General features: G+C 40.3%; 2 protein-coding genes across 5 annotated transcripts in view; one reads left to right on the forward strand and one right to left on the reverse strand.

Moving 5' to 3' along the window:
• LOC138181267 (tyrosine-protein phosphatase 99A) overlaps positions 1-17,028 on the forward strand; it is a 425,754-nt gene extending 408,726 nt beyond the window's left edge. For 2 of the 4 annotated variants that reach the window (XM_069115991.1, XM_069115992.1), the window contains exons 7-20: positions 2,192-2,392; positions 3,239-3,519; positions 4,116-4,372; positions 5,862-6,157; positions 7,694-7,914; positions 7,996-8,121; positions 8,190-8,362; positions 8,453-8,744; positions 8,829-9,000; positions 9,071-9,195; positions 9,280-9,557; positions 9,634-9,769; positions 9,859-10,421; positions 10,699-17,028. In XM_069115991.1, the coding sequence (XP_068972092.1) occupies positions 2,192-2,392; positions 3,239-3,519; positions 4,116-4,372; positions 5,862-6,157; positions 7,694-7,914; positions 7,996-8,121; positions 8,190-8,362; positions 8,453-8,744; positions 8,829-9,000; positions 9,071-9,195; positions 9,280-9,557; positions 9,634-9,769; positions 9,859-10,326 (3,026 nt within the window). In that variant the 3' untranslated portion in view covers positions 10,327-10,421; positions 10,699-17,028. The remainder of the gene's footprint in view (positions 1-2,191; positions 2,393-3,238; positions 3,520-4,115; positions 4,373-5,861; positions 6,158-7,693; positions 7,915-7,995; positions 8,122-8,189; positions 8,363-8,452; positions 8,745-8,828; positions 9,001-9,070; positions 9,196-9,279; positions 9,558-9,633; positions 9,770-9,858; positions 10,422-10,698) is intronic. The other 2 variants (XM_069115993.1, XM_069115994.1) reach the window with 2 other exon arrangements.
• Positions 17,029-18,284: 1,256 nt separating this feature from the next.
• Positions 18,285-20,760, reverse strand: part of LOC138180572 (cell adhesion molecule Dscam2) — a 163,515-nt gene continuing 161,039 nt past the window's right edge. The window contains exons 26-28 of the mRNA XM_069114569.1: positions 20,048-20,300; positions 19,843-19,933; positions 18,285-19,065 (exon numbers count right to left, since the gene is read on the reverse strand). Coding sequence (XP_068970670.1) covers positions 18,648-19,065; positions 19,843-19,933; positions 20,048-20,300 — 762 coding nt within the window. The 3' untranslated portion in view covers positions 18,285-18,647. The remainder of the gene's footprint in view (positions 19,066-19,842; positions 19,934-20,047; positions 20,301-20,760) is intronic.

Genomic DNA, 20,760 nt, shown 5'->3' on the forward strand with positions numbered 1-20,760 from the left:
TTGGGAAAGTGAAAATTACACGTTCGTGGCTGAAACTTCAGCTTCCTTGTTAGGTTATTAGGTGAAACTGAAGTCTATCTCGTTGTCCTTAAGTAAACGTCCATCAACGGAGTTTACTTAACAGAGCACATCAATACTTCTGTCCAGTATATAGCTTTTCTCTGTTGACAACGATTCATTTTCATGTCCGGTAGGGCATTTAAGCCACGAGTTTAGTGTCGTTTTCAGATTGATTCGTCCGATACGATTTCTCAACAGTATCTCGTTATTTCATTAAAGACTCAGTAAAGAAACAAAGTGCGAAAGTGTCGTATATGCAACATTATTAACCCCACTGTTTTTTTCGCTTCTTCGTCTTCGTTTTCTTCTTCTTCTTCTGGAATATTTTAGTCAAAAAATGCGTAGAATACTAAACGTAGTAAAATTATGTCTAATATTAATAAATACTTAATAATCCATATAAACTTGAGAAGAACAGTACGATTAAAAAACGTAAACTACGCTATTGTTTCGTAGAAGTACGATATAATACAAAATGTATTAAAATAATGAATACATTATGAAAACCCACTGCACGAATGGAAGGCGCGAAGAAAATCTATAATTAGAACAAGAATAGGTGAAGTACGAGTACCTGAATTTCCTCAAACTTCATAAAATTGTGTGGATCTAAGCGATAAATTTTAACAAAAGCAAATGTTCTGCAAATTCTTGTAACTCTTCTCCACGATCATAACACGAATTTAATAGAATTGGTCAACGTGAATTGGCTAAGAAGAAATTACAGATGTAATGTTACGTTATCGCGTCGTTTGTCTTTAATGGGTTAAAGAAACTTTCTTGCAACATTTTCGCGCGAATAATCCTCTTACTCTTCGGTGTTGCGATATTGGTGGCTTCAATCATCCGTTGAAATCGCGACACCGCACCGTACCGCTCGAATACACGGATGGCGCCTAACGTTCACGCGTCTAACCGTTGATGCGTAGAATTATTGCGCTTCAGAGAAGCACTGGAGAGTGTAGGTGTCATTATCGAATTCCGTTCGGTGCCCGCAGGATATCGGTTTCTCCCGAGTATCGTTTGAAATTGGATGTACAATCGAATGGCTTTGCATCGAAGAAACATATCAATGAACAAATACTTTTATTCTCATGTTTATTTCATCTACGATATCTGCGATTGCAATTCCTTTTGTATGGCGATGGAAATTCGTGTGCAACCTTTCGCCCTGTCCACCCTCTTGTTAAAACTTGGCGAAATTCAATCGCCAAGCCATACAAGCGATGGATCGTTTCATATGTACATATACCGTTTCGTCTCCCTCGATACGAGTACCAGATGTTTCGACGAGATAGGGGATCGAAAACATGAAAGCGACGCGATAAAATTTGATCCAGTTGAATTGTTTCAACGCTACTAGTTATTCCAGGTGTTTTCGAGAAATAGTAAAGAAGAAAAAGAAGAAGAAAGCAAAGAAGGTAGCTCCGATCTTAGGTAACAGCTGCGGTCGTCCTGTACGAAAAGTGAATAGTGTCTATAGAGTTACTCGTCGCGGCGCGAGGGGTCTGAGAAGACACTCGAGGCGAAATTAATTATTCAGACTTTGGCCGTCGCAAGCTTGCTCTCGTCTTTGTACGCTGAAAATTGGAAAGCCACCTCGGAAGATGATGAGCGGCCTGACGATAAGGAAGGAAAAACTGACACGCCGACGAGTGCATCGACCGAAAAATAGTTTACGGAGCCGAGCGTTTTCGAGGGGTGCTTCAACTCGAGTATGACAAAATCGTTTCCGATGATCGCGTGCCAACGGCTTCCTTCACACTTGCAGCACGAAATGTGAAAATCATTCGAAATAACGACACCGTTCGTTCGTTCGGTTCGAGTATAATTAACGTTATAGCGCGTTAAAGATTTTATTGCATTTTTTAAACCTATAATTGATGTATAACAGTAAGCGAAATAACTTCGTAATAACGAAGTGTACGAAACCTTAGTAAATTTTATTTTCTTGATAATTTGAAAAATATCACGAAGCGTTATACTACCAATATATCAATTTCTAAATTCATCGATCGTGAATAATAGTAATGTATAACTCGCAATATTTCCTTTTGTAAATTTCTGAACATTTTTGCTTATATAATTTATATAGTTTTGTAACTTTCATTTTCGTGTTGCCGTGTTCCAGTGCCAACGAAACCATTGAATCTGTCGTCCCACGGCATCACATCCACCACCATTGAACTGTCATGGGCCGAACCAGACTACGCCAATGGGATCATTTCCGGTTATCGCATTTACTACATGCATTCCAATTACACCGACGTCCAAATGTACAGAACCGACGAGTATGATGGACCAGTCATTGAATTCGTTTTGAAAGAATTAGGTGAGTTAGTTATATTAAAAACGGAGCAGTCCAAAAATATTTTTATCTTCTCGTCGTCGTCGTTTCTTTTTATTCGCGTTGAAGGCGAGGCCCGTAATAAGCAAAGAGTACTAATATACAATTATCTGTTTCGAGAATCGTTATTCGTGTAAAGAAACAAGAGACATCAGTGTGCGTAGCTTAACGATAAGCTGGAACTCTTATCATCGCGATGCGTTACATGCTCATCCTCGATAACTGCAGGTGAACGCATTGTTAGATAACACAAATTTGATCTTATTCATATGGTAAATTCTATGTTAGGTACGATACATTTATTTTACAAATTGCTTTGAAATAGAAAGTTATTCCACGAACATTTCACTGCTTCGGTAGATACTCAATGGTATATAAGATATATGTGCACGTATCGATAAAATTTATTAGGGAATACTTATATACATATTACAAAATATTATATGTTATCAAATTATATACTATAGATTATTGTATATATTAAATAACATTTTCTAAATCGGGATTATAAAGTAATTGATGTTGGCTGAAACTATCTTCTGTATGTATGCCACAAACACACTGTTTTATTATAATATCAATTAATAACCTTAACTAAAAATTTATATTTCAATATTATTCAAATATTATTCTTTTGTTATCAAATTTAATATTAGCCTTTATTAATTCTATATCATTCTTCTCATGCAATATTTTATTATCAGATTGTATTATTTTAATAGAAAAATTCGTTCCTCCTGATTTACCTAGAAAACTTCTCTCCATCTAATCACTGGACCAAGTGATTATACGATACTATATTACCTCAACTGATCAGTTAATTCCTTTCAGAACCGTACACGGAATACAAGATATGGGTAAAGGCTTACACGTGGAAGAACGAGGGCGAGCCCTCAGACCATATCATTCGTCGAACAGATATTTCAGGACCCAGCGCGCCGTTGATCTTGAACGTTACTTGTCCGACTCACGATTCTGTCTACATCCAATGGGCCAGGCCGAATCTCTTTTGGGGTTCTATCGATTACTATTTCATCAATTATCGAATCGAGAACGACAATCGTTACGAGGAGATCGAAATGATGACGGAGAAGAATCATCTTGAGAGCGCGGTACGTTTCAGTTTGCTATAATTTTCACTTCGACTCCACCAGCCGCGACAGTTCTTCCACTTTCTTCGTTCTTAGTGTTTTCACTGCGAATAGCTGGTTTATTTCACGCGATGCTCTACCACGAAGAAAAAGAGACAGCCACCGAGAATTACTGGACTGGAACTCCGTTAACTGGAACCTTTCGTTTTCCCTATTCATCGATTATTTCTCTCAGCTCTAGATAAACAATTTTTTCTCTTATCTGATTTGATAAACAATTTCTTTGAAAGTAGCAAACGTAGAAAACTAGTTTATGAGAAATAGCAGTAGACTGACTTGCACTATTATAATTGTCTCTAAATGTGGGTTGTTTTGAGCTGATACGCTCAGCTGACACGAGAACATCCTTGAACGATTAAAGCGTTTTGTCGGTTATCGACTGCAGACGTGCCGGAAATGCACGGGACGGACGAACTTCCTTATCACGTTGAATTCCAAATTGAAATTACGCGATGACTCACACGAGTCGCTTACAGAGAACCCCAGTACACAGCGAGGACCGTAGAAACGTTGTGTACGCACCCGAATAACTTCGATAAACGCTTTTTTATCCACAGATGATCATACCAAACCTGACGATGAACAGCGTGTATGAGATCGTGGTGCGTGGAGGCACGCGAAGCGCTATCGACAATCGGTTGATTATACGCGGAGAAGGTTCTGCTCCACAGAAGGTGCGCGGCATTCGCGATTGCAACAGAGCACCGCCGTTATTGCCACACAGTACCATATGGTTCAGCAGCGGAGTGATTGCCGGGGTGATCTGCGCTTGTCTGGCGGTGATGCTGATGATCACGTCCTTCGTCCTATGGAAGTGAGGATCAATCGTTTGTCCTCTTTCATTTTAAACGTCTATATCTTTCTTGCATGACGTCGTTCTCTTATTAAACATTTTTACTTTCTTCTTATTTTTCCCTTCTTTCCTCCCTTTTCTTTTTTTTTTTTTTTTTCTAATTCAAATATTTTTAGCAACGGAAACAGGATTATTCAGGTATCGGCGGAAGAGCAAGAATTTATTAAGTCGTGGTGTTCGTTCTTCGTAAACCCCGATAGTCACGAGATTACTGCCCACAGTCTCGTTCACTCATTCAACTTTGCAAATGCAATACCTCGCCCTCATCATACGATAATACGCATTCGGTCGTCTTCGTGCAATTACAAACGATCTACGATGCAGTCATACAGTATTACATGGCACGTAGTCGGTGCGCTGTTGGCGATTAGTCCGCTCGACGAGCGCTCAGTTTACCGGCTGCTCTCGTGGTATTCAGACTGGCCGTACATTATCATAGCTAATGGCACAGGAAAACAATTATACGTACGGTGAACATTCGGCTCTAGGTGTCTCTCCGATTTACGGTTCCCTTCCCGCGGCGCGTGTAGTCCCTCCTTTTCTTCGATTCTTGCAGTCTTTCTCCTTCTCTATCGCCGACTGACCTCTTATCGTACGCGATAACAACTAGTAACAACGACAACGTAAGGTTTCCCAGTCGTACGGCGGCATTTCGTGAGTACATCGGGACGTCACGTTTCATTCGTTTCGCTTGTTTTGCCAGGAGTGGAGGGTTCCATCAAGTGTTACAATAGTCGTGTGCCAAAACACGTGCCGTCGCGTGCAATCTCCTGTATTTTCGCTGGTCGATCGGCATCGTCGAAGATGCTCAAGGACGTCGATTCAAACGCGATACTGTGTGAGTCGCGAGGGAACGATTCGTAAAGAAGGAATACTTTCTGGGTCACGGACGGCGTGCTTCGCTCTGTGCCTGTACGTTGCTCGCTCTTGCAGTTTATTCGAGGAACGTTCACCTCGATTCCTCTTGCTCTGCCGATCGTTGAAAATTTTCTGTACAATCATAGAATGGATAGTAACAGAAGCTCATCAACGGGATGAAGAAGTACCTCGAACTGTGAGTCCCAGAAGAAAAGAAAATGAAAACGTTTCTCCTTCCTACGCGAGAACTTTTTTCATTACGGGAAGATCATCGACGAACAAGAGAGCACACGAAGGGACATAAGTTCCCCGCGTGTTTCGTCGATCGTAAACGATGATCGATCGCAAGCGATAACGCGAATGGAAACAGTTGACAATCCCAGTCTTTTATTGCGTTTAATTTACCGCACTTTCTATTACGAGATACTTTGTTAAGAATATGTTGTATAAAAGAATCGTATCGTATCGCTTTGTTGTTTCGACAAACCCTTTTAAAATTCCTGTTCTTTCTTTTTCATTTCGGTTTCCCTCCGTTTGTGTTTGTTCTTTTACATTTTCTTTTGGAATGCATGCTTATGACGAAACTCATTAGGCCTTGCCTGAGGCCAATTTTCAGGAAATGTTTCCACACCGCGTACTACTTCCTCGACTATCCGCCCCGCAACGTGCCCACGCTTCAAGAATGGGAGAACAGCGAGCAGGATGGAGAACGTACCGCGGTCGCCATTCAGAAATTCGTACAACACGTTGCGAGTTTACACGCGGACGGGGACATCGGGTTCAGCAAGGAATACGAGTTCATTCAATCGGAAAGTGGCAAATTCACCGCAGAGAATTCCCAATACGTTGAGAACAAAGCGAAGAACCGATACTTGAATATATTGGCCTGTGAGTAGTACTATGTGCATTTCTTTGATTTCCAGATCAACGAGATCTTTTCGTGGGAAAATCTTTATTTCCATCGAAGAGCGTTTGGTTTCGACAGCTCCACGCAGCTCCTGTTTTTCTTCCTGCAGCTCACCGGCGTCGAACTTCTATTTTTAACCAAGTTTCCCTTTCACCCTCGCGATATATCGCGAGGTTTAATTTTATTTCATGCAACAGAGTCGTAGAGTCTACGTTATCTCTGGCGCAGTGGCGATCGAGCACTCTGTTTAATCGATTAATTCGCAGCAATGGCACATTTCCGTTTTTTTCAAGGTTTCCTCTTCTTCGTCGGTACCAACGTTCCTCCGCTCGTTCGTCATCGAGCGTGTAAGTCGGCGAAGGTTTCACGCATGTCGGGACAGAGACCGTGCACGATACGACAATTGTAATCGCGCGTATCGGAAGTCCGCAATCGTCAGAACGTCACTCAACCTCGCGTCGAACTAGCCTCCAATAGAGCTGAAATTGCGCTCAAGCTCGCTTTCTATTTCAAACGAAACGACTTTCGTTTGATTCATGAAATCCCTGTCTCGCCGTGCCTCGAGTACCGTAATATTATGTCTCGTCATCTCGTTAAAACCGATCAATGTAACGCTACGCTTCCTTCTTTTAATGATGGATTAACCCTTTACCCTTGTTATTCGATGCTAAAGATTGTACTATTTATGGTAATCGATCGTATCTTATCTTATGTTAACACCAAGGTCGTTTATTAAGCTTTCAATGAAAGCAAGCGTATAAAGCGCAAGTTAGATTAAAGTTCAATCTTCCTCCGTTTATGCTTGATACCGTTTGTAACAATTCTAATTATAATTAGAATTATAATTAGAATTATAATTCTACTTGTAATAATTCTGCTTTATTAGAATTTCAGCTAAGTAATATTCTTCTATGCGAAGATAAGATCGTCTAGTCTATCAGGAAAAGCGAGGAATGAAAATCTCTCGTGATTTTATACCGATAACGTATCGGCTTTTGCTGAGATAAGCGGAATGGCTGGTCTAAGTGAAATCGCGCGCGATTTAACGCGTCGAAATTCGCGATGCTGCGAGCTTCAACCGTTCGCGATGTTATCGGATTAACGAGTTGCTCTCGTTCGCTTTTAATGTGAGTGACCGGCAGCACTCTGCAACGAGGTCACAGATGCTTCGCGGCACTGCTCGTTAATGCCTATCAATGGTGATGGGTGAGAGAGAAAGAGGAGAGAATGGGAGACGATCACCTGGACGACCCGCAACGACGTTGATTCATGGGTTTTCAGAGTTTAACCAAACGTCCTGGATGGGAAAATAATACTAGTAACGGGATGCTTGACAGTGAGATGCGAATTTGGAGAAAAATAGAATTAATGCTTTCAAATACTTAATTAGTAATAACGTTTGCCTTTATTGCAAATTAATCGAATATATTACTAAATATTTTTTAAGTGTTCAAATGTTTCGGTAATTTATTTAATTGACAGTGAAAAGGCTACAGGAAGAAAATTTCTGTTCATAGACGACCATACTCGAGTGCAGTTGTTATCATGCGGCGGAGGACCCCCGAAGAAGGGTCACGATTACGTGAACGCGAATTACATCGACGGTTGGCAGCGTACGCGTGCGTATATTGGTACACAAGGACCACTGCCACCGACTTTCGATGGATTTTGGCGTATGGTATGGGAACAAAGGGTATCGATCGTTGTTATGATCACCAATCTCGTCGAACGTGGTCGTGTGAGTACCTCTACTATTTTATATACATCTAACTTGTATGTATTCTCTTATTTAACTCTTTCTGTCTTTTCCTGTTTACAGAAAAAATGTGATATGTACTGGCCTAAGAAGGGATCTGAGACTTATGGCTATATTCAAGTGACTCTGTTGAGAGAGGATGTTATGGCTACGTACACCATTCGTACCCTTCAAATTCGTCACATGAAGGTTGATATATTTATGAGAAGTTTCATCGATAAATTCTTTCAAGACCTAAATGATGTTAATGTCTATAGGTCAAGAAGAAGAAGAATGGAGTCAACATGGGAGAACGTATCATTTGGCAATATCATTACACCGGATGGCCTGATCATGGTGTACCAGAACATCCGTTGCCGGTTCTGAGCTTCATCCGGAAATCTTCCAATGCCAATCCTCCGGATGCAGGACCAATCGTTGTTCACTGCAGGTAGAAATAGGCGAACACTTTTAAGTACAATACTATAAGCAGTATAAGAGATACAAATATAGTCATGAACTAAAATTGCTTTTATTACAGTGCTGGTGTTGGACGTACAGGCACCTATATTGTAATTGACGCTATGCTGAAACAGGCCAAGTGCAAGAACGAAGTGAACGTATTTGGATTCCTAAAACACATCCGCACACAGCGGAATTTCTTGGTCCAAACCGAGGAACAATACGTGTTCATTCATCATGCTTTGCAAGAAGCTATCGAAAGCGGTGAAACTAATATTGAGGCAAACAATCTATTAGAATATGTTCAAGACATGCTGAATCCTAATAACTCCAATATCGAGGCATGGAACAACCTTGAAGCTCAGTACAAGGTACTGTTTATAGAATAGAATAATTACTATATTCTAGATTCTCTTATATGTATATTAATACGATCTTTACAATTATATTTTTAGCTGGTGACTTCATGGAAACCGAAAGAATTCAATCTTGTCTCCGCGATCAAACCGTGCAATCTTCACAAGAATCGTAACCAAGACGTTATTTCAATCGAAACAGCTCGCGTTCATCTGACGCCGAAGCCCGGAATCGATGGAAGTGACTACATCAACGCTACATGGATTGCTGGTAAATAATCGTTGGAAATTATTCAAATTCGATATAACGTTGAACGCGAAGCAAATTTGTTCGTTTCCAGGCTTCCATCGCAATCGTGAATTCATCATTACCCAACATCCAATGGAAAATACAATCATGGAGTTCTGGCAAATGATGTGGGATTACAATGCGCAAACTGTAGTTATGCTAACCGAATGCGACGAAGTAAATGGAGTTTTTTGTTCAATACTCCGTATCTTTAAGGTTGAACGATTAAGTAACAGTAAATAATAATTAAATAATTCACAGGAATATCCCGAATTTTGGCCTACCGAGGGAAAAGATTTAGAGTCAGAGACATTTCGCGTACGATTTTGTGGAATCAAGGAAACCACGAGCGGAATGATCTTGCGCGAAGTTGCGGTCCGATCTCTGCAAGACGATTACGAATTGAGTGCCAAAATCGTCCAAGGACCGCGTTCCCAACCTGGCTTCTGGCCACACAACACCAATCCGAGACCACTTGTAACCTTGATTCACGATTTACATCGGGATTACCAAAACGGCCCTATTGTCGTAATGGATAGGTAATTTTCTGCAAATATTATTATTTCATGAACTCATAATGAATATAGAAATAACGCTGATCGTTATTGGTACCAGGTTCGGTGGCGTCGAGGCTGCAATCTTTATTCTGCTCACCACATTGAATAAGCAACTAGAGTTCGAGGATAGTGCTGATATTTATATGTTCGCGAAGTTATTGTACATGAAACGACCCGGAGTCTTCCGATCAAAGGTATACTTCGCAACCTATAATTTTATCCTTTATCAGATTTCATTTAGAAAGTATTTACAATATTAAAACCAATGTTTTGCTCTTCATAGGAGGATTACGCGCTGTTATATCAATGTCTGGAGACAATGCTGTCATCAAAAACTCACGACGAGCCGGATCTATACTCGATGGCCAATGGTCACGTGTCCACGATAACAGATCCCACCGATGTACCTACCTCGTCGATGCAACATATGCAGATGGATTATTCTCCTAAACCAACGATGATCAGAGAATACGCGACGGTGGAAGTGAATTCCATGTCCGATTATTCTATTCCGATTCGAGTGGATCACTCGATGGAACCGTGTAGTAGTAGAAGCAGCGAGAGCTGCATGTTCGCCCACACGGGAAACGAGCACGAGAAAAACATAGTTATGACCCATCGGAATGTAAGCTATCACAATCACCCGGGCAGTGTCTCCGTTATCGTTGATGCGAACGGTTACGTGACGAATGGCAGCATGCGTATGAGACCAGAGGGTATGGAGTCGAGCTGCAAAATGTTGCCTCAATGATGCCTGCCGATCTTCGGTTGCAGTGTTTCCTCGAGCCGGTCAGAACCGCTGTAACCGATCGAGCTATTCACTGCCCGAAGTGTAATCCTGATTCTGTGAGTAGCCATCCTGTATTTAACGTTCGAATGCTTCTATCCCTCAAGCATAGAAATATATAAATATTTCATATTTTTCAATAATTCTAATGTAGATACGCATACAATCCTTCTATGATTTATGAACAATCGTAACGCCCATGTATCAACCAGTATTTTCCGACTATAAAGAAACACGTGTCGACTATCATCTTCGTAGGTCAAACTCTATGCGAATGTAGTTTTAACTGTAGATTATTTATAAACTATTTATAAACTTTCTTTTTCTATCACATAGGCTACAGCGTAAGGAGTTCCAAATTGGACACGTCTTCGCACAAACGGAAAAACGGCAAAACGATCCTAGGATCAGCCTGAAGAGGATTCTCAAGCACCTTTAGTGTAAATAATTGATCGCGTTAACTTATGCGCGTGTACGCGTACACTCTCGAGGACGTCGAATGACGAGGGTACGCGTACACGCGGTATAGAAAAAAAGAAAAATGAGGGTCCTGTTTTTGGTGTTGCTGGGTGCCAAAAACCACTTATTAAAGCACGCCACCCTGGACCTTCGTTTAATGTTGTTCATCGTGTAAGTGTACACTACTCGTTTTTTTTGTATATACCTACACAGACACATTTTCGCGCGTATCGTGCACATAACATACTTACATAACTTTACTCATCATGCGTACACGCACTTCACCCTACGACCATACACATACACACGCACGTATATTTAGATGTACGTGTAAACACCTTTATATAAGTTGGATCATATTCGATCACTTCTTTACCAAAGAATCGTTTATATTCGCTCTCGTTTCGTTTTAAGTCCCTTTCTAAGGTTTTATCGTTCAGCCGAAGACTGACCAATCGAATTCGCACTGTCGTGCACGCGTTGCGATCTATAAATAGAACCCACTATCGTTTCTTACTTTATAATCAAAGAAGAACATCGCGCCAATCGAATTCGATATGCTTGCATCCCTCTGTCTCTTTTCGCTGCAGCGAACATGCAATGTCACAAGGAATTGAAGATCCAAACATTGTTCGTAAACGCGTCGTCGTGCGTCTATTCGACTTTCTCGAGGTTGATGGAATGAGTTGTCCAGCGGAAGGCAAAATACGTTAAATAAAAAAGAAAGGATCAACGGATGAAAATCATGTGGACGGAACGCGATTAAAGTCGCGCAGGCGCGAGTATTTAACGATTTATCATGATTCGTGAGAATGATAGCAAACCGTGACCAATCGCAGCTCGATCGCTGTAAATTAACTCGGGTGGAAAATAGATAACCGATAGCAAACGTGAAACCTGTTTTTACGAACGTATCATGTCTGCACGCGAAGGAGAGAATGTGAGAGAGTAAGAGAATGCGAACAAATGTAGCTTGTTTATCATCCTATCTAATTAATTAATGTCGTAATCCATTCCTAACGTGTAAGATTCGAATTAAGCAAAACGTGGAAAATGTGCTACGTCTACGTGAACTTTTCTTCATCGCGGTATTTCGTTGTCCCGCGTGATTTCCGACCTGGCCAATCGAGCATCGAGACGCGACAGAAAGACAAAGAACAAGCTACGACGACGACAATCTGAAGCGTTCGATAATTAACGAGATTAATTTCCAATCGTGATATCAGAGATGACCTTGATCGGTATATACCGGATCAATGGAGATTGAGCAGCTTTTAGACTAACGTTGTCCAAATTCATGTGATCCAGCGAGATTCTTCATTGTGATATAAAAAAGAAGAAAAGAAGAAAAAAGAAAAAAAAAAGAAACAGAAAAATAGAATTCGACGCTGTTGTAAAATTTATTCTAGCCACAAGTTCCTTTGCCACGCGGTCATTTTTCTATGAGATCTAACATCCGGAAGACTGTTCTCTCATCCAGAATTCTTATATACACTTATATGCGTATTGCTAAGTCAGCATAATTTACGTGATACGGAAACAGTAACTGCCTGTGACACCTTCGATCCATCTTCTATACGTGTTTTTTACCATCTTATATACGTTGTGACTAATCGTTGACGAACGATCTATCGTCCTTCGTTTTTACATTTTACTGCCGATTAACGATCGACGACGTGAAAGTTTAACAAAAAAAAAGACATGAAAAAAATCTCAAAAAAATCTGTATATGTATATGTGCATGTATGTAACCGTGTCCGTATTAATAAGACGTATGTAAACGTAATTCACGACTGAACGACTTTTTAAACTCGTTATCGGTTTTTAACTGGATGTCGATGTAGTCTACATAAACGTAAAACCGTGCTTCTTCCTTCGGGCTGATCGACGCGATGGAACGAGGAACCAAGGTCATTTTACAGTGTAAATCATCACCGTTCTTATCACCGTTTTAATATTTAACGACACTCGACATTCCTTCATCAGAACGAAATCCAAACGTTGATCAGCGTGATTTGAAGCAGTTCGTTAAGGGATCCTGAAGGAAAATTAGAAAACTTAAGGCTTAGATATAGTTCGCGCCGATGAGAATATCAGCGGGTTGTATTTCTTGCTAACTTTCGGACACATCAGCTAAGATACATAATAAGCCAAGAAAAGAGAGAGGAGGGAGGGCGAAAGAGATGCAGTAGCGTATAAATCGATGTACGACAGTAGCGACATTCGACTACCCTTTGGTAGACCTATCTTTGGCTTTCTTGCCCTCTGTTTCACAAGAATGTACACTTTCGTTAAACGAATTTGATCCTAGAGATATGTTCATCATTTTTCGATCGATACGATCATGACTCTCATGTGCATCGTTTCGACAGATAAAGGAACGTTGTCGATGATTCAGTAACTAAGCGAGCGCAACCGCTTGGAGCCTTATAATGGAAGGCTTCTGACGAATCAGAGAAACCGAGCCGATGTCCAGCGTCGAGCACAGCGTTCATGGATGGCGATCAAAGACTATTCGATTCTTTCTCGTTGATAATTGCGACTTGAATTATTTGAATCTCGATAGAGATTTTATTACAAAAATCGATTGATACATTTCGTAGAGAAAGAACGAATGGTAGTTGAGTCTTATGTATCATCCGATAAGATAGAAAACGCTCGAGCTGGACAGAAACAATACGGTGCCTTCCTGCTCGTGAGCACAGGAAGGGAAGGCATCGCGAAAGTAGATAATTCCTTTGGGCCGATTGGGCCAGCGAATCCCTCCCTACAACGAGAAAGAGCTAAAAATGTCTGTACCATATGCGATATATTAATGTAATATCGGTTCCGCTGTAATTAGGGATAATTAGAACGCGAGATTGTTGTTGACTCGTGCAAAGACGTGTCTGGACGCCAACTATACACATCGTATACATACAAAGTATATACACCTGTATACAAAGCAACGGATGCACGCTATAATATCGCTGTTAAAAGTGCACGGAGAATTGACGACGAGCTCTTTTAGCATAAAAATAGTACACCACCGAACGAACTGACTGTTGTTAACCTGCTTAAACGAGCGAAAATGAATCACACGACAAAACGCATCGTATACATAAAGAGAGAAAAAGGTATATATAAATATAAATATATATATAAAATATAAATATATATAAATATAAATGCAAATATAAATATATTATATTCAGATATTTATGATATGAGAAGTGGAAAGCTACACATTGTAACGTCACGTTTCGAATCGCCGCGCGAGATACCGTGATTAGCATGCATGTTCGCGTACGTAGAATTTATTGAAATTTTCGCGGGTGTTCTCGAGAATTGAGCCGTGTGATAGAGTAATGGGCGGCTCGCGCGGACACCATCACTTCAAGTCCCTCCTATCGACGCGGAACACGGAGGAAAAATCAAAAGAAACAGAACATTTTCCTCGCTTGCGTGATGTCACGGTACCTGCGTCACGGAACGGCGTCGAATACGAATCTGTACTGTATTTTACGATAAGCACCGTAAATTCTGAATGTACCTATACGGATACAAAAGAATGATATAAAAATGAGCTGAGAGGAAGTGTGTATGAGTACGTGTGTGCATGAGAAAGTAAGTAGATGTGCAACGAAGGATGTATGTGGATCGATCGATTCCTGGGAGGATCGGTCGTCGCATCGTTTATACATATATAAATATTATACATAATTAATTCGGAGGATAAACGAGATAGGTGTGTATAGAAAAATAATTTAGACTCTAGTCAGCATAACACAATCGTAATCGACGACGCACACGTTTTTCTTGTTCATTTCGTTTCTTTTCTTACGTTGTCACGGGAGAACGCGTTATTCACGTCGTTCCCATCGTTGTTTCTCTGTACTCGATGCGTTCGGGTTTTTTTCCACACAAGAGACGAGTTGTAATGAACGCGTGGCTGCGTTTACGGCTGTTCGTTTGCTCGGAAGGGGTGCGTTGACGCGGTGCGGACTAAAACGGTGCGACGTTCGTGGTAATTGTCGTTTCTGTTCTCCTCGTCTTTTCTTAATCCTATCTTTACTTTCACCTTTTTATAATTATCTCCTTTCACGTTGTTAGCAATAATTAAAAATAATTCCTCTGATTAATAATAAAGGATTCGATGCTTCTATCTTTTTTTTTTCTAAATGTTATTGTACACGAGCTTCCGTTACATATGTTTTGAAAAATCGTGATGAAAATTCTAGAACGATGCGATGAACGGACTGCAGACGCAGCCATCGAAAGCCCGATAGAAGATAAGTGTTCGATAATGTAAACGAGCGTGTAAACGCGCGTATCGAAGGCCTACACGAACCTCGAGGTGTCGCTTGAAAATCTGCGAAACGTTCGCGAGCGAGCCAAATTTTCGAAGAAAAATCAGGAACGCGCCGCGAATAGTTCGTTAATAAATGGCAACGAGTAAAGAAAAGCCGAACGCTTGATCGTACAGTCGACCAAAAGTCATTAGAGAATTAGCGAGGCAAAAATATCATCGGAGAAATCGGTTCTAGCGTTTAGAGGTAAATTTCAGGTCGACCACGATGTTACATTATTCGAATTAGAGAATCCGCGCGCGGGGAACGTACAACGTCACGCCACCGTAAGACTGCAAACACGACAAACAAACGAATTAAAGCAACAAAAAGAAAAAAAAGAAAAAAAAAAAAAATGAGAAAAGACCGCGACCGACAAGAAACGGTGTTTTTTACGATTATTATAGTATATTACGATTATTAATACGTTTCCTTTTCGGCGTTAGTTTCCGCAGCATCGAGTCAATCGACGCGCGACATTTAAATGCAAGTATTCGCACAGGCCTACGATAAGAGAAACTCTTTATATACGTATCCATGATGTTTCACGTGTACACTAAATAAACAAAGCATTAATTGTCATTCAGCTAATCGATGATCGGACATGACATGCGTAGCGCTCTAGAAAAAATATGGGATAATGATGATACACCGAGAAGCTTTTGCCACCTATCAAAATGGCGGAACGACTTTTCACTCGCGTTTCACACTTGCAATTGGCCTAATCGATGGGTCCCATCATCTCCGACCTTTTTCATTCCTCGAACCCTGAAATTTTGGATGGCACGCTACTTCCGCTAGCACGGCGACGTCGTAATGGAACTGCATGGAAGAAAAACGGAAATGCAGCGAGACGCGCTAAGAAGACGGATTTATGTGAAGGTTATTTTTCTGTTCGTCATGGATTCTAGCAATATTGCGTACGTAATCAAAGCTAATCGAACGTGTAATTGACTGACTGAGTGTGCAAATAACTTCCCGTGATGATAGCTCGTTGGCGAACAGTATTCATTTTTATAATCGATGATTTTTCTTCCTAGTTAATCGTAATTCGTAACGGAACGACATCGAAGAAAATTTTCTCCATGTTCGCCAGCTAACGTTATACTAGTTTCTAAGAAATCGGACTGCAGTTTCATTACGATTAGCATGCGATGTTTCAATTCGATATAGTACAAAAATTTGCGAAGTTGGAAAATCTCGAAGAACAGGCTATATACATATAAATTGGAGAACAGCTGATTACTCGACGATCAAGATTGTAACATGTCCGTTTACCTTAAACGATCGTACGATGCTTCGATTGTTCTCGACCACAGCTACGCTGAAGCGAAAAGTTGGAAGAAATGCACAGTGGAAACAGGCAAAAGATACACGTATGTCCTTTCACCGTAACAGTATCTTGACCAATTAAATACTAAGCTAGCATGGATGTATACACACTGAGATAAATGTTAACCAGTTACCTGCGTAATACTCAATGTTAAGTGTCGAACTGATGCTCGTTCAGATTTTTCTTGACGGCTGTCCTCGCTCGTGTGAACCTCACGGTTTTCTTTCTTCCATTTGCGCAAAACGAAACATTGCCAACGACTGTCTGCCAATCGTTTACGCGAATTTTTTAAACAAACGAAGAAAAAAAGAAGAAGGAAGTAAACGGAGCAAAACGAGAAAAAAAAATGAAAAAACTTTAAGAAACATTCCACGCCCCTTTTTTTAGATGATCAACGAAACGAAACATTGTTTGACTGCCATATACATATTTTACGATAATTTTATAGACGAGAAAACGGGGTGGACACCGAACGACTGAGGCTCCACTCCGCGTTCGATACGATCTATCACGATTCGAATGAAATAGTATTCCGTGTTTTCTGAATGCGAATTTTATTGTAATCTACCCTGGTTAAAACGAAGAAAAAAAATGCGACTACACGACACATACTGATATGCGAAAAACTATTGTCACAGCTAATAAGTGTGTGTTTTTTCTTTGTTGTATACGTATCCGCCGTGTAGAAAAGTAGCGAATCCCCGCTCCAGCTCTCCACCCCTTCTCTGATGCGATCATTGTTGCAATCGATATCCCACAAGTATGTTGTAGTAATATACACTTCTTACTATCGAAAAAAAAAAATCGTGAGTCATTCATTGCATCGATCGTAAAATTATAAATCGCGCCACACATTGCGCCCATAACCGACGACCAGTATTTTCTTTTCCTCACATATTGATTTCTTTTGCATTTGTTGATCAAAGTAGATGGAGTTATCGTTAAAGTTTTCTTTAGATTTAGGGCTTCCTTTTTCTGTGACAGTGACAGTCTTGCTATTGATTATTGATCTTTCTTTGTTCTTTCCATATTGTTTCTACCTAATTTGTTCCTTGGTATTAAATCCGCATAATAACAAAAAATTAATATAATAGAAAATAGGAAATTGTTTTATTCAAAATAAAATAAATAAAACTATCGACGGTGGGAATTTTACCATTCTCAGAGTTTTACCATTCTCTCGGACTTATCAAATGACGGTAAAGGTAAGTACAAAGGTGGTGTTTGCGATTATTCTCCGGTAACTGATATCGTTATAACAACAGGGATTAGGGAATTATCACAAAGATATGATTGAATCTACTAACTAATTCATTAACAAGAAATTTTTAATTTTTTATATGCTTCGGTCGATATTAAAGCGATGTGGATTCAATAAAGTATGTTGAAATACATCGTTTATCACATACGATAACGTAGCGATTTTGTCTCTAGATAAATTCCAGAATCGAATTACCGTCCTGTGGAAATACGACTGACGTGCAACTGATAAGCGCTAGTAATTAAGCTGATTGACGTCTTGTTTATGACCGCGTCTATAGCCACAAATTGTCATTTTAACGAATCACTGTTCTCGCCTGAAAGGCAACCGATCGGTGGGAATTTCGAATTCGCTTCGAAGCTATCTATCTCTTCGATCGGCACTTAACGAAGTGTCACATCAATCGTCGATGAATTTAAATCCGAAATCAATAAATTCCTTCGAAATCTATAGAAAACAAAATAGAATACTCTTATTTACATTCTTTGGTATTTTCGGTGCTGCATAGGTAAAGGTTCACGAAAGAAATTACACTGGTGGTTAGCTTTTTTCCGGTTTTTCTTACAAAAATACCTCTTTATTGTAAATGGATCGTCGACGGTAGTTACACGGAAAGACAGTCATCCATCCACAGAGAAGCGTTGGGGAATCCCGACAATCTCAACGGCGAGGAAATTTTCTTTTTTGCGTTTCATATTTTTTTTACATTTTTGCTTTTTTGAATTAACACTCATCATGCTTTGGCATCTTTATTATTTTTACGTGTCTGTGTCTGTATGTGTGTACGTGTGACTGTGTCTCTTATGCGATATATCGTTTTTTTTTTTTACTCGTTTCATTAACTTTTGCGGTTTCATTTTAGTTTTACTTCATTTTTTTTTCTTCGAATATTTGATTAACACACTTAGACAGTGATAGTGAAGTCTTTAGGTGATTTCGAGAGCGAGTTAGAAGGAAAACCCGTCCTCTTCCTGTGGAGCTTCAGTTTCATGTCGATATCGCACTCCGCTTCGCTGGTCTCGTGCGCGTCCGTGAAACCTGTCGGCGGCTTCAGTTCCAACGTAGACAGCTCGCTGCCCCAGTCCTCTTCCTTCCTTGCCATTCTGGACGATCCGGGTTCCTCCAGCAGGCACAACGACTCTACGGACTTCCTCGGGCTCGGATCTTTCCCCAGCCGATCGCAAGATCCAGGCCTCGACGGTTGACTCGGCGATGCTCCCCTCGAATACGAATGCATCCCGGATTCCGAGAGCTTCATCACAGGGCGTAGTATTCCCGGTACACGACCGTCCATCCCCATATCGGGCGTTGCTCCTTGATTCCTGTAAATTTAACAATTCCATATGATACGACATTGAACGTGTTATAACAGTAAGCATTTTTGATAACAAATTTCCAGAATGAGATTAGAGTGGATTAAGCATCGATCATGATGTTACGTTAAAAAAGATCGAAGTTATATCGGTAGCGACTAGACTCATTTTTTAATCTTTCCTTTTATGCTTTTTTTTCATAGCCAGTATATTAAAAAGGGAAAAGTACTTTTGGGAAAGCTGAATAATAATGAATAAAGATGCTTATACATTTTTAGGAAATATAGAAAAAACATGCAAATATATGTAAAATATTCAGAGTAAAATATTCGTTATAATATTTAAAGGGTGATTTAAGTTCTCTATAGCAGTTTCATCTCTCTAGCTGTGTTCAAAAAGATATAAATTTGTATAAACATCCACAGTGTAATGATAAATACACGGTAGAACTCTATTTATCTGAATTCAACGATAGTGAAAGAACTCATATAGTAGGAGTTCCTTCATTCTGTCCATTACTTATAATTTTCCATTCGTGTGTATAATACGAGTTCACGTTTCTTCACGTTTCTCTACTTCTCTTAACGAGGCGCTAAGATATCGTATCCACGAATAAAGTTCTACCGTATATAGTATACAGACTCAAAGGAAATGGATGAACCAGAAAAAGATTATATCGCTGATAATAGAATTCATAAAAAAGATTCGTTTCGAAAGTTTGACAGGTAATCGAACGAAAATGACTCGTAGTACAATCCATAGGAATATTTCTCCGGGTTATCGTACCTTTGCTTCTCGAGCCTCGGGAAGGTCTTCCTCTCAGAAATTGGTGACGGCTCGGTTGATGTACTTGATTCGTGCGTGTGGTACAGCACATCTGGAAGGTGCACGCGAGACACGTTGATGCGAGAAACGTGAGACGTTAGTGGCGACCTGGATGCTGTTTAAGGCTGTTGCCGGCGTCGACACAGAAAATCGAATACTAACTTACTATGATGAACCGGCCTCGGGACCAGGGCTAGTCGCTGCTCCCTCTGCCCGATCGAATTCGGCCCCGGGGATCGCGTCATTATCGACGCCGGCCCGGAGTCGTCCAGGTGATTCGACGACTCGGTGCGACTACTGGTACCGACCTCCGTGTCGCTGTCCGAGCCTAGTGTATCGTACTCCTCCGATTCTGATTTGAACGATTTCGACTTCCGCCGCGCCCTCCCTCGTACCTTTGTATACTGCTCCATGTCGCACTGCAACGTGTAAAAGTTACCTACGTTCTTCGGTATAAGCTTCAACATTAGAAGCTACATACAAACGTCTCAATGACGTTCAATGCCATTAAACGAAATGGCTGCATAAACATAAGATATGGGGGTTGTTCTTCAATGAAAGTAACTGTATGGATTTGGCTTCGTGATATTCAACAGTAATAAATTAGCTGCTGTATACACGAACGTCTGTGTATCGAATAGTAGTTTGAACAGTCAAGAACTATTTACTGTCTATGATATAGCGTAGTAGTTAGAACAGAGAAATTTGTGTACGTAGTTCTAACTCCATGGCTAGGTATATTAAATAATCTTTTTTTTTTTTGTATCTCATTCGCCCTTAATACTTTTTAAACTGTCACTTAAAGCTTGTTTAGAGACGAGCGAAGAGCAGAAGGAAAAATTTTCGATTACCTTACCCTGGCTGGCTAGCTGCAGGGGA

Source organism: Bombus flavifrons, chromosome 6 (assembly GCF_040668555.2).
Source record: "Bombus flavifrons isolate JBK064 chromosome 6, iyBomFlav1_principal, whole genome shotgun sequence".
In the NCBI taxonomy this organism is placed as follows: domain Eukaryota; kingdom Metazoa; phylum Arthropoda; class Insecta; order Hymenoptera; family Apidae; genus Bombus; species Bombus flavifrons.